The following is a 13,338-nucleotide window of genomic DNA, read 5'->3' on the forward strand; positions in this document are numbered from 1 at the left end:
CCTCAGAAATCCACCAATTCTTTTGAAAATGTTTATATGCAAAATTGCCTTTTATAGTTTTTGGCCTTACATAGTTTAAATGGTCCATATAATTTTAGTGGAAAATACCCACTTTCTATTTTTCCTTCTTCTTTTGGTCGCTCTGCTCATGAGTCACCACCCTGGATTTTCTGCCTTCATCTCACCTTATTGGTACCCTCCTCTTATGCCGCACCAACCCTCTGCATGTCCTCTGAAGTCCTCTTTTCCTCTTGCCTGGGAGCTACATCTTCAACAACCTTTGTTCAATATATACACAATCAGTCCTCTCGTGTTTCAACTGCTCAACTCAAGGTGTCCCCCTGACGTACTCATTTCTAGTCCTGGCCATATTGGTCATTCTCAATGGAAATCTGAGCATCTTCAACTAGGCCACTAGTTGGAACACTTATGTACACAAAGGAGACAAATGGTCACAAAATATTATAACAAACTTTATTTATACACATACAGTATACTGATTTTAAACCTAAAAGGCTGCTTTGCTTGCTTGACAGATGTGGAGTAATAAATAAATTATTTCAGTCAGCTGTTCCTGTGACTGGGCTATTCTTGTTAAATACTGTCACTGTACAGAAAACATCTGGGAAACAACACATATGAGATTACATCTGAATGGATAATGGTGATTGTTTCTTTCACACAGCTGTGCTATCAAACACATTATTTTATTGCAACTATTGCTTGCATTAAAGTCGGCAGCTGGTAGAGACAGGAATGTGTACATATGATTTCAGTGGTTCAGACTTGAGCAGCCTCCTCCTCCTCATCCTTCACCTGGAAGACATACATAAAAGCTCTTTACAGCTCAAGTGCTGAACATGAAATATAAATCAAGATGTCAGGATTAACATCTTAAAAATTAACAGTGTTCTAAAATCAAATGAGAGAAAGACAACAAACCTGTTCCACTGATTCAACCTCAGGTACATAAAATTGTAGCATGTTTTGGATGCCACTCTTCAAAGTCACAATTGAACTGGGGCAACTGGTGCAAGAGCCCTGCAGCTTGAGTTTAACAACGCCATCTTCAAATCCGCGGTATAGAACATCTCCCCCGTCCTCTTGCACAGTTGGCCTGACCGAGTGAGAACATTGACTGGTATTAGGCAAAAAAACAAAAAAAACAAAAAAAAACAAAGCACAGGAAGCAACAGGCCCTGAGATCATACTGCATCTTCATGAGTAGTTACCTTATTCGAGTATCTAGTAGTTCTTTAATCATAGCAACTACCTCGTCGTCATCATCTGATGGTGCTGAAAGGAGAAGCAGAGATTGTTGTTCCTCAGCATTCAAAGCAGCTTGTTATTTCTGTCCAAGTCGATGTTTTGATAATGGACAGGCCACAGCTGTTTGAAAACCATACCTGTATCTGGGCTTGGCTGGCTGTCCTCGTTTACAACAGGAAGCCCGGAGGTAAAAAAGTCCATAATGGTAGCAAACACATCAGGCTTAATTACCTTCCATTCCAAATTTGGGTCGGCCTAAATGAAGAAGGACGAGAAACCAAGCTATTCTTAGTTGTGGTATGCCAAGCTGTGCCAGTACCAATTCTTACAAACTGGACATGGCTTTACCTTCGTTATGGTAATAAAGTCAGGGCCCAGGAACACACTCTTCACTCCATCGATCCTAAACAGCTGCCTGAAGACAATCACTGAGGTTTTATTATGCCACACTTAAAGATAAATTTTACACTTAATACAGGAGGTCGTGCAATGTTTGTAACAAATAAATACACACATATAGACATGCAAATTGTGTTCAGGTACCAGTCACATTTATTAACATAATATTTTAATGGGAATAGAATTAGAAAATAATATTTCTGTTCAAAATTGCTAGGTAGAGGTAAAAGCGTTACACTGAGGATCCGAATCAGCAGCGTGCTGGGCTGTGAGAAGAGAGGTCTACTGTTTCTGTGCATAACAGAGGTTACACCTTTTTTTTATATTTGGTAAGAGTAAATGCTGCCTTGGTTACTGCCCTACCAACAAGGCATGTACCGGTAAATCAATCTTGTCATGTGACTAGCAGAAGTCAAACTATTAATCCATTCTTCTTCTGGCTGCTCCTTTTAGTTTTTGCCACAGTGGATCATCTGCCTCCATTTCACTCCATCGTTCTCCACTGTCACACTAATGTCCTCCTACATGACATCTACCAACCTTCTCTGGAGGTCCACCTATTTTCCTCCTGCCTGGAAGCTGTATATTCAAAACCCATTGTCCAGCATATCCACCATCACTTCTCTGCACATGTCCAGACCATCTCAGCCTTGCCTGGCTCTCCAACTTTGTGTTTAAACTGCTCAACCTAAGCTGTCCCTCTGACATGCTCATTCTGATCCTGTCCATCCTGATCACTCTAAATAAAAATCTTAGCATCTTCAACTCTGTCATCTCTGGGTTTTTTTGTTTGTTTTTTTTTGTCAGGGTCACTGTCTCCAAATCATACATCATAGCAGGTCTCACTACTATCTTGTAAAATGTCTCCTTCACTCTTGCTGCTTTTCTTCTGTCACAAATCACCCACTCATCTCCATCCACTCCACCCAGTCAGTTATTCACCTGTCTTGTGCACTGTCCAGCGCACTGACTGCATGTATTTAAACTCATTTACCTACATCTGCTATGCTAAGATGACTGTTTCACATCAGGCATTTCTCTCAGACCAGTAATCTCACATACCTGGCTAGAGGTGAGCAGTGTGCCTCACGAGGGCCGGCAAAATTCATAGTTCCTGTTTCAAGAACTGTCCGGCCAGGCAGGAACTTCATGCTGTTTGGATTTGGTGTATCCTGGGTCTGCACAAACATGGTTCTTCCTGGGCAGAGAAAAAACAAAGAAGAAGAATGCAACATAAATCACCTGTTTTCATTACACGGTGTCCTTATTTTGTGCAGCAACTCTTTACTTTATTGAACTGCAAGGCTAATGTCACATGTCCTACAGGCACCTGCTCAAACAACAGCTGCATCTATTGGGTTCAAGACAATCACTCCAGTATAAACACATTCAATGTTACACATGTGATTATTATGGGAAGCAACAGGAATACAAACCAGGAACAATCCAGATGGGGTTTGAGGGCCATCTGTTCGAAACTCCTGTGGTATGTGAAGGCAAGTGTAATCCAGTGCTCTGAAACCCACTGACAGCAAGACTGAAAAATGCAGCAGATTAAGACATTTAATACAACGCAACTCACACTGATAAATGAATGGTGTTAGAAATCCAAATGTCAAGCACCCGTGTCAGCCCACTTCATCTAATGCCTTCCTCTCTGGAGTGGTAAAGTACTGACTTCAAAACATGAAGGTGTGGTGAGACTAATCCACTAAAATGATTTGGTGCACAGTGTTTGTACAACTAATAATTTGTAGCCGAGGTATTACAAACTGTTGCATAAGGCAACATGTAAAACAAACCAAAGGGGTCATGCAGAGCTTAAAGCGTTACACTGTGCAGTCAGTATTTGTCTTACTTTAGCCAAGAAGAAATCATTTCACTGACAACTAAACATGTTTTTTTTCTTTATAAGACATTTGATTTACAAAATAGAAAACACAGACAAACATAGTACAATTACAGGGAAAAATGGCACAGTATATGATATGCAAGGAAAGTGGACAATAGCAGAAATCTGCCCGTTACTTTTATTTGGTGTTTGATGTTCCAGAACCTGCTGTTCTGCTGGGATTTTCCTAAACAACCATATTTAATGTTTAAAGAGAATTGTCAGAAAGAGAGAAAATATCTGGTGAACAATGGTTCTCTGGGGTAAAGCACACTGTTAAGGTCAGAGGTCAAATGAGAATGAACCTGAGCTGATACAAAGTCAAACGCAAATAACAACTTATTACAACAGAAGAGCTTATCCAAATGCAAGACACATTGAAGCTTGAAACAGATGGGCTACAGCAGCAGAAGACCACACTGGGTGGCACTCCTGTCTGCTAAGAACAGGAAACAAGATACTATTTACACTACCTGGTCTCATGAATTTCAATTTCTTTTTTTAAACAATGTCTTTTTATTAAGAGTTTTTCTTTGTACATATAAACAAAAAGAAAAGGATTACAGTTGATCTGTACATTCGGGATGAATTTCAATTTCTGCTGCGATATTTGGATAGTACGGTCGGATTTGTCATGGCTCCATCCTGCCTTGTATCAATGGTTTAGCCTTCAGGTAGTGTAGCAATCGTGCAAATTTTTTTCTTAGTATACTTTGAGCCCCTTATTTCCATCTGAGGATAAATTGGGAATAAGTGGAATGACATGCTGCTGACCATGTCCATCCCTTTGTGACCACAGTTAGCCTGTTATAAAGGCTTGCTTCTTTAACCCTTTATTTACAAGTGCTCTTTAAATGACAGTAACTATTTCCATTTTTGCTAAAGACATAATTCAAATGGTTCCAGAAGAAAGAGAAAACGGGCTTAATGGGATACTTAATTTATCATGGTAGGACAGGAAATTCACAAGGTAAAAAACAAACAAACAAACAAACAAACAAACAAACAAACAAACAAACAAACGGCCTAAATTTTACCATGTGAACTTCACATTGCCTTAACTCCTCAACCATTTTGGTCATGTCATGAAGAATTGAGGCAGTTCTTAAGGCAAAGGGGGTCAAACCCAGTACTAGAAAGACGTATGTAATGACATGTCTGAGTGTATAAGACCGTAGAAACACCAGCAGAAACAGAGTAATTGTGAGACATTGTCTCTTATGGACAGTTATTTTAGTTTTGCCTTTTGTAATTAATTGTTATTTATATTTCATTTTGATGTTTTAATTCAGTTTAGTTTGAGTTAGTTTACAAAGTGAGTTTCCTCGTTTCACTTCTTTTTTGAAAATGTTTAGTTTTAGTTTAACTTGTGTCTTAGTTTTAGATTGTTTTTTTTTAATCACTTATTGAATTAAGGGCATGTGTTGGAGGCAAGATTTAGTAAAACCAGCACAGTTATAAACTTCCTAGGTCTAAATAAATATATCTATCAAAACCTGATAAGGCAGCATTAACAATTAAAAACAAAACAAACAAAAAAAACAACAACAAAAAAAACAAAACAAGCTAAGCGATACTAAAACATGTAATACTTTTGTTTAACTATAATAACTTATGGATATGAACTGTCGACAGTAACGGTGTCGCTGTGTACACCTCAGGATAATTCAGAAAAAGCAGATTAGAATCGGGCTAAAGTTTTAGCACTTATGCAACAAAAACAAAAACATTTTTTAAAGTTTGAAAAGGTTTGTCGTGGTTGATACTGACCACTTTAAAGTGTTAATAAGCGGCTGGTGGAGACGCTTAACGCAGTAAAACATCCCCACACCTCCCTGCTCTGTAGCTGACTGTCTGCGTCACTCCGCCGTTTAGCCAGCGTGCTACCATTAGCCTGACCCTGATGCTTAACATGCTGACGCATTCATGCACACATGATATAAAGCAAAAACAGAAAACAATGCAGATAAAGATAAATACAAAACCACTTACGGACGAGAAAGTCTTCCTGAAATACCCAACAATCTGCCGACCTGCCTGTAAGTCGCCATGTTTGTTATGGTTATCTAAACAGGACGGAAGTGGCGCGGTAAATAAGGGGACGTGACGCACTATTATTGTACATTTGTTAAATCGTCCCCCCTCTTATCCCAGCAGTAGCTACACTCAAGTGCAGCTTCTAGAAAAGTCTGAAATAATTTTGTGTAGTATCTGAAAAAAAATGCCGTGTGGCAAAAATTTTAGAAGGAGAAAGGACTCGTCCGATGTGGAGGAGGATGAGACCACCGAAGAAGTCAGGTAGAGCCGTCTGTTTAACCACAGGAATAAAAAAAAAGCCGTTTAGAGTAATGCTATGCATGCTAATGCTAATCGCTAAACGCAGATAGTTTGTTGTCGCATTTTATATAAGCTGCCCAGGTAATGTGTTTGCAATCGTTTGTGTTTCATGGATGTTTAGGCATAAGTTAGAAGAGGCTAAAGAGCTACAAAGTCTGCGCAAACGACAGAGCGGAATCAGGTAACGTAAATAAATCAAACTACGAACACGTTTCATCCTGTTACTTTACATGAAGTTTTACACAGTCAGATACCGAATCACAGTTTTTTATATTTCTTTTATTTAGTGTGACCGCCTTGTTGGTTGGAGAAAAACTTCCACCAGAGGCTGAAATTGAGGTAGGTAGTCAGTTTTGTAAAATTTATATTTTTTTAAAATTGTAATATAGCTTCATTAACCAAGGTGTTTTGGTTTTTGAACTTACGTTTATTAAAATTATTTTGATTATTCCTCACAGAATGACCCATTTAAACTGAAGACTGGGGGAATTGTTGACATGAAGAAAGTGAAAGACAGGAATAGAGACATGTAAGTGAGTTTTTAACTATTTTTAGCATAATTGCTCTACGCTGTGCATTGATATGTCATCATTTCATGTTATGTATTCAGGACAGAAGATGAGACAGACCTCAACCTGGGGACGTCTTTTTCAGCCGAGACAAACAGAAGAGACGAGGATGCGGATATGTATGTGTGCTTTTTTTCTTTTTTGTTGTCCCATCCCCTTACTCATATTATGTATAAAGACACGCTTTCACCCTCTTCCACTTTGGTAACAAGAATGTAATGACTTAAGTAAAAGAAATGGGTTCAACCCAACATGTAAGTCTATCATAAAAGCAGACTTTTTTTTCCTGACACTGACATGTAAAAATCTAATGTAGCTGAAATTATTTTATTTTATTTTTTTTAAATTGACAGCATTTTGTGTTGGTCAAATAGTTCCAGTTATAAGGGGGATTTGATTCTGATTCTTTTCCCTCCACTTTAGTTAGATATAGCACAGATTACATAGAAGAGACATTTCAAATCCCCAGCATTTAGGACAGAATTCGAGATACCCTCACACTTGTTTACAACATGGTTTTATCATAAATTTATCCTCACAGGATGAAATATATTGAGACGGAACTAAAAAAGAAGAAGGGCCTGGTGGAGGCTGAGGAGCAGAAAGTTAAGGTGAAGAATCCAGAGGACCACCTGTACGAGCTGCCCGAGAACATCCGAGTCAATTCCGCCAAGAAGACAGAGGAGATGTTGTCTAATCAGATGCTGAGTGGCATCCCTGAAGTTGATCTTGGCATTGAGTATGTACTGAGAATATTCTAGTAATCATCTACACTTATTTTAGAATCAGCAAGAGGAGTCTTTTGACTAAAACTGCATTTTTGCATGAGATATGGCATGAACGAATACTGCTTTTTATTAATAGCTTTACTAATAAAACTTGTGTATGTAATTTCTTTTCTAGTGCAAAGATAAAGAACATCATCCAGACAGAGGATGCAAAAGCAAAACTTTTGGCAGAACAAAGAAACAAGAAAAAAGACCACGGCACATCATTTGTACCCACGAATATCGCTGTTAACTACGTCCAACACAATCGATGTAAGTAATCTGAAGAGAGCGAGATATTCCACACCTAAATTAAAGCAGATAATACTAAACAAACTGACTTTTTCTTTCAGTCTATCATGAGGATGCAAATGCACCGCAGAGACACCATAGACACAAAGAAGAACCCAAAGCAAGACCGCTGCGTGTGGGCGACACAGAGAAACCAGGTCCAGAGGGTAAGAGACTCTACAGATACGCTCACTGCTCAGTACATAGTAATAGTTTACAGCTGGATAAACAAAAGAAAATGGGTGGGTGGAATTACCTCGGCGAGCGGGCAGTATGGACACTCGGCTTTGTGAACATGATAACTTGAGAATGAAGCAATGTTGGATTTTCAAATTGATACCATAGGTGCATCTACTATAACTCTTGGATGAGTTCAAATATTGGTGACCCTGACTTTGAGATCAAGGTCAGAGGTCAAGTTTTCTGAAAATTATCTTAGGAATTTGGAGATTTTATCATCTCCAGTACATAATGACAATAATTTCACAGAATCAAGAGAAATCTCTGCACACGAAGGGAGAAGGCTGTGACCTTCAGACCCTCATGACGCAATAAATTAAAAACAGGCATGAATCTGTAGTGGAAATGACTGCATGGACTAAAACACTTCAAAAACATTGCCAACTCAAAATTTAATAAAGTCTAAGTTGAAGTGGAAAACTGTCCTGTGGGCCAGACCTGTCAGAATGTGAAACTGTTGTTTTAAGTCACTGACACTTGTGCATTTCCAAAAATAATATTTCTCAGTTTCAGGATTTTCTTCTTTTTATCCAAGCTAGATAGAAACTGTATTGCAGTCATTGCAGTTAATTTACTTTCAATGGCTTCCCCATTTACTTGTGTCTGCGTGGGGATTTATTCAAAATCTTTTGAAACCTTTAATCTGATTTCGAACTTATTTGTTCATCCACAGCTCCGTCACCACCAAACTACCGAAAACGTCCAAACAATGAGAAGGCTACAGATGACTACCACTATGAGAAGTTCAAGAAGATGAATCGGCGATATTGATGAGATGGATATATATAAAAACATTTTAAACTCAAGATTCATTTGAGGACCCCAAACGGCTTTTAATGGCATAGCTCTAACATCAGGGCAACACTGTGTAATTATTGTATATAGCTCCTGCTGTTTGTCTGTATACAATACAGTTGTTAATGTCTCAGATGATTTCTTTTGCTCAAGATTGTCTTAAGTTTAGACAGGAATACGCTAAGGATGCAGGTTCTGGTCTTAAACTGGTCAGGATTTTTTTTAAGTGTCCACTGTTAAATGTTTAGCTGTAGGTTTGTGTTTAAAGATTTCAGAAAAAAAAATAAAAAAAGAACCAAAAACATTGTAATATTTGATTTAATCTGATGTGCAGTTAAATTAAACAGACAAAAGTAAACCAATGCCATTCTTAAAAAAAGAAATACATTTAATGCAAAGTCTAACACGGGAATATAAAAAAGTACTTGAGTTTCAAAGGTGAGTTTAGAGTTGTCTGCATTTTCTTTTAGTTTTACTGAACATGATTCAAGTCTAGACTTTTTACAGTGGAGTTCTTTATCAAGTATATCTTCTAGTTTGTAACTAGGCTTGATGCAGATCTTGGAAAGCAGCAGTTGCACTTAAGAGGCTACCACTCAACACAAGCATTTTAAGTGGTTTAATACAACAGTCTCTTATTTTTGTGATGTGTTAATCCAAAAGAAACCATTCATTGCAAAGTTTAAGTCCAGTTTTAAAGTTTATGATACAAAAAGGTAGCAACTCAAACAATGGCTCACAAGCTATAACTGAAACAAACTGATACAAACTGGGCAAAAGCAAACCAAGAGGTGTCCCCCTTTCCTCCTCACGGTTTCTCTACGGAGGCGGTCCCATGTCCGTTAAGGTGGTGCTGGGGGTTCGTCTCCTGCGATGGAGGCCCGTCCACGTCCTCGCGTTCCCCGTGTGTAGAACTGTTGCTGCTGTTCGCGGAGGCCCAGCTGTCTCGACGCCGGTAGGCCTCGCACAGAGGCAGGTCAGTGCTGTCCCACTGACTGTAGCTTTGCAGAGCAGAAACCAGTAGGAGGCAAAGAATCAGTGCAGCACAGAAAGAGAGGAGCAGACGAGAGCAGCAGGTCAGAAACAAGCACAACCAACTCGTAGAGGAGCACGTGAAAGCACATTTGATAGAAGCACAGAGGTTATGCAGAAGCAACTGACACATAAAACAGCAATTTATTCATGTGTTACTATTTAGAGGGATGACTGTTGATTTTAAGCTCAGCAGAAGGGTGAGAACAAGTGCTGATGGATCAGAAAAGCAGAGCAAGTGCAGCGAGCATGGCAGACCCCAACTCGGCATGATGCAAACAGAGCTCAGAGACGCCTCTTAACACTTTATCACAGAAAACAAGACAAACTACTTCAACATTTTGTCTCTACTTTATTTCTTAATCATCCTGGGTCTCTTGGAACAGCGGGCAAAAACTGGTAAACATGTACAACTGCACCGTGTGACTGGCTGACACTGATGTTAAGGTTACACCTTTTAGATTTAAGGGACGGAATGAAAAACATCTATTGTGGAAACTCTTAATAAATAACAGCAAACGCGTGTGTTTAACTGCACAGTCCATCCTTAAAATGTAACACAAAAGGTCATCACAACTTTATTTGACTTAAATACTACATATAAATAATCTTAAATTGATTAAAATGATACTTTTACACACAGAAAAAAAAAAAAATCTATAAATCCATATAGCTTTAGGACATTAGATGTATATGCGTGTTCTTTGAAGTACCCAGCAAATTTCAACAATTCATCCATGGATACAACAGCAAATCAAGTGCTTTAAATGATAGATTTTTAATAAACTCTGTTCATTCTTTCCATTTTTTCTATTACTATAAATGAACAAGGACTTCTCAATACTAACATTTATAAATGCTGAATCTCTCCCGTGTACCAGATAATGTTGGGTAAACATCTCTCTAGGCCAGGGGAGGGGAACTCCAGGCCTCAATGGTCCGTGTCCTGCAGATTTTAGATATCATCCTGGGTCAACACACCCGAATCAAATGATCAGTTCATTACCAGGCCTCTGGAGAACTTCCAAGACATTTTGAGGAGGTAATTTAGCCAATTATATCAACTGTGTTTGGATCAAGGGCACATCTAAAACCTGCAGGACACCAGCGCTTGAGGTGTGGAGTCCCGCCACTCCTGCTCTAGGCCATCAGACGCTTCAGACTAGTTCCTAGGCAGTGACTAGTAGCTCTGCTGTGATTGGGTAGTTTTTAAATCAGACAGGTGATAACCAATCGCCTGCTACTCACAAGGGACAATGAAAATATGAACAAGATCTTTTCCTAGATCTTCATCAGTCACCTATCCATGAAACAACCAATCACAGCAGAATATAGTGTCTCTTCTAGTTGATTTGATCTAGCACCAACCATTAGAAGTAACCCTGCAGTAAATCTACTGTTTTTGGTTCCAAAAAGTGCTGATATTTAATGGCATGCCACTTTAAGACTGAAGACCTCCCTCTAATCATCTCTGATTTCTTTTAAAAAGGTCAAGGCACGCACTAAATAGTAACAATGTAAAGGCGCTTGTGGTGAGATGAGGTTCATTACAAAGACCTATAACAATTTTGATGAAAAGCTCAGTTTAGACACCGACACAAGCCCTTCCCAGGGCTCAGTGTAAATGGTGAAATGTGAAACAGCGGTGCTGGGAATGGGACGACAGAGGCGCAATGGGATGGGGGATGGGGGCAAGTATGAGCCTACTTATACCTGGAGGAGTAATATTCTTCCTCTAGCTCATACAGGTCGATGGCGATCTCGTCACGGAGTGACATGAGCTTCTTGTCGCACTCTTCCTGTAGCGAGCGGAGCTGCTGGTTCTGCAGGCTGATGGCGTCGTTCACGGAGGGAAAGTCGTTCAGAATTAGGAACTGCTTCAGGTCGGAGACCAGCTTCATGAGGGACTCGCCGGCACGTACCTGGCACAGAAACATAGAAGAGGGGAAGCAGGTTTGAAAATGGCTAGCGATGACTTGTTAAAATTTCAATTTCTGCACAAAAAAGATTTTTCTCTAAGCGTGGAAACCAATTCATTCACAGGGCTGTAATGCGTTTGTCAGTTACATACAAACTACAACATTTAAATACAAAGGATACTGCAACAGTAAAAGTGCAGCCCCAGATCTGACTCTGCGACAGAAAATTAAAGGAACAGAACTAGTGCACACATCAACATGTTTAAAGTAATATGATAAATTACATGGATAATATGTTAACCTTTCATTCAAAGCAGTCTTTCTTGGAAACAGATGTAACCAGCTTTGGCACTTTTTTCTTCCCCACAGATAACAGAACTAAATAACAATAAAGCCCTGAGCATGTTGTACGTATGTGTGTTGTCAGGCGTTTTCTGCAGTACTTACAATGTTGGCTGCTCTGACATGCATCTCATAATGGTCCTGCTCTGCCTGAGTAGGTCGGGATACCTGTGTCTCATCCTCAATCTGGACAAAGAGATAAGTCGTAGAATATTATACTCATCATAATGACGTATTGTATTTGGTCCACTTAATCAATATAAACCAATGTGTGATATTTAAACAACACTAAGCTGGTACTAAGGGACATAAAGTGTGGAAAGAAAAAATATTCTCCACAACATTACACCACCAGCACCAGGATGGATCCATGCTTTCATGTTGTTTACACCAAATTCTGACCCTACCATCCAAATGTCATGGCAGAAATCGACCAGGCAATGTTTGTACCATCTTCTGTTGTCCAGTTTTGGTGAATATGTACAAACTGTAGCCTCCTGCTCTTAGCTGACAGCAGTTCCGACCAGTGCGATTTTCTGCTGCTGTAGCTGTAGCTCTTTTGCATACCTTGACTGTAGGGACTGGTTATTTTAATTACCAGTGCCTTCTTATTAGCCTGAAATATTCTGGCCATTCTTTTATGACTTCAGGCATTAACGCTGCACTTTCACCCAGAGAACTGGCGCTCGTTGGTGCTCGCTTTGAACTTCAGCAGGTCGTCTTTGCCACATCTTGATGTTCAAATCCCAGTTACAATGCACGAAATGAGTTGTGAGCAGCTCTGACTGTAGTAAAAACACGGAAATACACAAAGAGTGAGGTGACAGTATGTCTGTTACCTTCGCTGTCTTGATTATTTCTGTGAAGTTGTCCATGATGGAGCGGATGTCATCTTTGAGCCTCTTGTTGTAGTTTTGCAGTAGAGTCTCTTTGCTCTGAGGAAGCACTCTCTGAGTAGTCATCGTGCCCGGGTAAACACACACCTCACGTCACCTGTGTACACCGAAATAACACACGCGAGCGCCTTTATGCGATGAAGTTTACAATAAAACAAAAAAGGCTAAACACAACATCCACGAGCACGCAACTAGCTAGCACCAAAAGGCGCGTGCTTTCAAAACAAAAGCGAAGTCTCGCTCTTAAACAGTTTTCACATCTGTACCTGTATACAAATACACTTTAGTACGGATTATTTAATTACTGTTACATACCGCTTCTTACCACATATTCTACAATCACTTTTGTTTTCATATAAAACAAACTCCCACGTTAGCGCCTCCTCCTTCTCTTGAACTTTGTGTGCTCACATCCGGTATCTCCCTGTAACACCGCCCTCTACCGGTGCCTCCGTCAATTGCCCTCATGAATATATTTTTTTTTACAGATTTACAGTTTAAAATTCCCAATGAAATAAGGTAACAGCAATGTATTTAAGTAAAATATATAATATATATATATAATATATAAATAACCAAAACAAATAATAT

General features: G+C 39.3%; 3 protein-coding genes across 6 annotated transcripts; 1 reads left to right on the plus strand and 2 right to left on the minus strand.

The window, feature by feature from the left end:
* Positions 1 to 452: 452 nt before the first annotated feature.
* On the minus strand, positions 453 to 5,699 carry nfu1 (NFU1 iron-sulfur cluster scaffold homolog (S. cerevisiae)). Its single transcript, XM_031726979.2, has 8 exons — positions 5,552 to 5,699; positions 3,105 to 3,205; positions 2,731 to 2,866; positions 1,618 to 1,684; positions 1,407 to 1,524; positions 1,233 to 1,296; positions 943 to 1,117; positions 453 to 816 (listed from the first exon to the last, which is right to left on the minus strand). Exons 1-8 carry the CDS (start codon positions 5,608 to 5,610, stop codon positions 781 to 783), a joined length of 756 nt encoding a protein of 251 aa, XP_031582839.1. The 5' UTR covers positions 5,611 to 5,699; the 3' UTR covers positions 453 to 780.
* c12h9orf78 (chromosome 12 C9orf78 homolog) lies at positions 5,690 to 8,868 on the plus strand. The gene is made up of 9 exons (XM_031726968.2): positions 5,690 to 5,857; positions 6,018 to 6,077; positions 6,184 to 6,235; positions 6,355 to 6,425; positions 6,507 to 6,584; positions 7,007 to 7,204; positions 7,369 to 7,505; positions 7,586 to 7,690; positions 8,437 to 8,868. The coding sequence occupies exons 1-9, from the start codon at positions 5,781 to 5,783 to the stop codon at positions 8,532 to 8,534; spliced, it is 876 nt and encodes a 291-aa protein (XP_031582828.1). The 5' UTR covers positions 5,690 to 5,780; the 3' UTR covers positions 8,535 to 8,868.
* med22 (mediator complex subunit 22) lies at positions 8,775 to 13,188 on the minus strand. Of its 4 annotated transcripts, none has more exons than XM_039620665.1 (5): positions 13,073 to 13,188; positions 12,691 to 12,844; positions 11,957 to 12,037; positions 11,304 to 11,512; positions 8,775 to 9,576 (listed from the first exon to the last, which is right to left on the minus strand). In XM_039620665.1, the coding sequence occupies exons 2-5, from the start codon at positions 12,811 to 12,813 to the stop codon at positions 9,378 to 9,380; spliced, it is 612 nt and encodes a 203-aa protein (XP_039476599.1). In that variant the 5' UTR covers positions 12,814 to 12,844; positions 13,073 to 13,188; the 3' UTR covers positions 8,775 to 9,377. The 4 variants fall into 4 exon arrangements, with proteins under 4 accessions (XP_039476599.1, XP_031582830.1, XP_039476598.1 ...); XM_031726970.2 differs by having other exon boundaries at positions 8,775 to 9,559; positions 13,063 to 13,188; XM_039620664.1 differs by having other exon boundaries at positions 13,063 to 13,188.
* Positions 13,189 to 13,338: the final 150 nt, after the last annotated feature.

This window comes from Oreochromis aureus, linkage group 12, assembly GCF_013358895.1.
Source record: "Oreochromis aureus strain Israel breed Guangdong linkage group 12, ZZ_aureus, whole genome shotgun sequence".
Taxonomy (NCBI): Eukaryota; Metazoa; Chordata; class Actinopteri; order Cichliformes; family Cichlidae; genus Oreochromis; species Oreochromis aureus.

Bases quoted from the DNA above. Each gene is read 5' to 3' on its own strand.
- nfu1 (XM_031726979.2), bottom strand. From the start codon at position 5,610: ATGGCGACTTACAGGCAGGTCGGCAGATTGTTGGGTATTTCAGGAAGA. The intron at 1,118-1,232 runs GTAACTACTCAT...TCACTCGGTCAG, and splicing joins CTACTAGATACTCGAATAAG to GCCAACTGTGCAAGAGGACG. The intron at 817-942 runs GTTTGTTGTCTT...TATGTCTTCCAG, and splicing joins AGGTTGAATCAGTGGAACAG to GTGAAGGATGAGGAGGAGGA.
- c12h9orf78 (XM_031726968.2), top strand. From the start codon at position 5,781: ATGCCGTGTGGCAAAAATTTTAGAAGGAGAAAGGACTCGTCCGATGTG. The intron at 6,078-6,183 runs GTAACGTAAATA...TCTTTTATTTAG, and splicing joins AAACGACAGAGCGGAATCAG to TGTGACCGCCTTGTTGGTTG. The intron at 6,426-6,506 runs GTAAGTGAGTTT...TTATGTATTCAG, and splicing joins AAAGACAGGAATAGAGACAT to GACAGAAGATGAGACAGACC.
- med22 (XM_039620665.1), bottom strand. From the start codon at position 12,813: ATGACTACTCAGAGAGTGCTTCCTCAGAGCAAAGAGACTCTACTGCAA. The intron at 12,038-12,690 runs GTAACAGACATA...CTCTTTGTCCAG, and splicing joins AAATAATCAAGACAGCGAAG to ATTGAGGATGAGACACAGGT. The intron at 9,577-11,303 runs GTATAAGTAGGC...TGCCTCCTACTG, and splicing joins GAAGAATATTACTCCTCCAG to GTTTCTGCTCTGCAAAGCTA.